This window comes from Pteropus vampyrus, unplaced genomic scaffold (genome assembly GCF_000151845.1).
Source record: "Pteropus vampyrus isolate Shadow unplaced genomic scaffold, Pvam_2.0 Scaffold1000003441, whole genome shotgun sequence".
Lineage (NCBI taxonomy): Eukaryota > Metazoa > Chordata > Mammalia > Chiroptera > Pteropodidae > Pteropus > Pteropus vampyrus.
In genome coordinates this window covers 1-1,988 of record NW_011917843.1, presented here as the reverse complement: position 1 = coordinate 1,988, position 1,988 = coordinate 1, and the positions used below count along the sequence as shown (strand labels likewise).

Here is a 1,988-nt window from a genome sequence, read left to right as displayed (position 1 = left end):
GCGGGGAGGTGCATGGACGCTGTGGCGCGTGGGGACCGGTCGTCCACGCTCAGATGCTGTGCGGCCTGTTGGCCTGAGCTGTTTGTTTAAGTCCTTTCGATGGGTCGCTGAATTCATGGTTCTTTTTTTTTTTTGAACAAGGAATTGTTGATCTCGGTGAGAACATACTGCGCGCATTTATTTTTTTTAACTTAAGGACTCTGACGTGCGTCGCGCTTCATCTTCCTGTGCTGCCTGTGTGTCCCCGTGACCCGTGAAAGCACTGAGGCAGCTCGTTTCCTTCAGAATCATTAATAGTGTTTAGTTTTCAACTAGATTTTCATCGCGACATCAAAATGAAAAAAAAACTTAAGTCCGTCACTTAATTTATTGTCATTCTATAGTAATAATGTTATGATTTAATTAAAGAATTACATCGTGCACAGTGGCGGTCTGTGCGAGTAAGGGCGATGGCGTCTCACTTTATGAATTGTCACTGATTGTTTTGAAGATACGAGCTTGCTCAGCAGCTCCAGCAGCACCGGCCGGCGGCCCCCATAGATGACGGCGCCGTGGACCAGCAGAGCGTGCAGGTGTCGGCCCAGGTGCAGGTGGACATCGAGGGCCACGGGCTGCCGCAGACCGCGGAGGCCGTCGCCGCAAACCCCGAAGCTATGCTGGAGCTGGAGCCGCAGCACGTCGTGGGCCCCGAGGACACAGGGCTTGGTCAGCAGCTGGCAGACCCGCCTCTGGAAGCAGACGAAGGTGCGTATTTCAGGAGCTTCAACTTGCACAAGGCCCTTCACACTCGCTCCGGCTCGCACTGTGCCTCCGCCTCTGACCGTCAGTCACAGTGGCTGGTTCACGTGCGAGAGGGAGACTTTGGTGTGTGGTAGTATACATAGAGATAGGACTGTCCACATACACGGTTTCTGGAACCTGCTGTTATCACTTAGTGCGCTGAGAACGTCTCTCATTCTTGGTGCGACCACTGCTGTCTGTCACAGCGCGCTCGGAGCCCGGCGTACAGGCTGGTGCAGGCCTGCAAACGGTTACCGGTGTGCGCCGAGCCCAGGCTCCCGCCCCAAGGCCTCGCTTCCTTCGTCAGCGGCATCTTGCTACAAAAATGTGAGCTCAGCTGCAGGCGGGGAGCTTGGCGACCTAGTTAATTTGCATCTGGCACAGCGTCTCTCGTCAGTACGGGCAGCATGCCGATCGCCGGCCGTTTACTGTGTCGTTCGCGGATGCCCCATTGTGTCGTTAGTCTGTGGACAGGCCTTCGCACGACAAACGGTGGCCTGTTGCCTGGAGCACCACCTCCAAAAGGCTCAGTGGGTTGGGTGCCACTGTATTCAGACATCGCTTTGTAGAAGAATGTTGTCCGAGTTTGAGGGTGAACGGAGTTATTCTGGAAGTACAGAGATAATGCCTTAACCAGGTTCGCGTCTGTGAAAATCGCCTTCCTGCTGTCCTTTCGAGACGAGGAGACCGACTGTCACACTCCTCGAGGTGTCCTGCTGGGCCGACAGGCAGTGGGAAGAAGCCTCTCGACTCGGGGATCCCCTCTCTGCGCTCTTGTCTCCAGACAGGTTCGGGGCCCCAAGGCACGCGCTGCAGGAGCACATGGGCCAGTTTGACGAGCAGGCGCCCGCGCAGCAGCCCTTCGGCCCGGCCGGCTTGTCACAGGGTCAGTGTCGGCTCCCGGGTGGGTCGTCCTGGCTGCACCTCAGGTGCTGCTAGCAGGTCCCCTGGGTTACGGGTCCCATCCGAGTGACGTTTTGCATGCGTCGTGTGTGTGCGCGTGCACGTGCGCTGTTTTTTGCTGTGCTCACATTTTCTGGAAGGCAACTTTAACGGCCGTACTATGCATGCTTTCCGGCCGAGTGATAACAGGGACTCGGGACCGGCGTGTGTGCTGGCCCGCAGGCCACACTACGAGGACGTGCGCCGAGCGCGGTCCTCCTGCTGTGAGCAGACTTGTGCAGAGCCTGCCGACGCGGATGGACCCC

General features: G+C 57.1%; 1 protein-coding gene across 1 annotated transcript; it reads left to right on the top strand.

The window, feature by feature from the left end:
• Positions 1-6: 6 nt before the first annotated feature.
• On the top strand, positions 7-1,982 carry LOC111735570 (zinc finger protein 236-like). The gene is made up of 2 exons (XM_023527062.1): positions 7-744; positions 1,565-1,982. Exons 1-2 carry the CDS (start codon positions 654-656, stop codon positions 1,717-1,719), a joined length of 246 nt encoding a protein of 81 aa, XP_023382830.1. The 5' UTR covers positions 7-653; the 3' UTR covers positions 1,720-1,982.
• Positions 1,983-1,988: the final 6 nt, after the last annotated feature.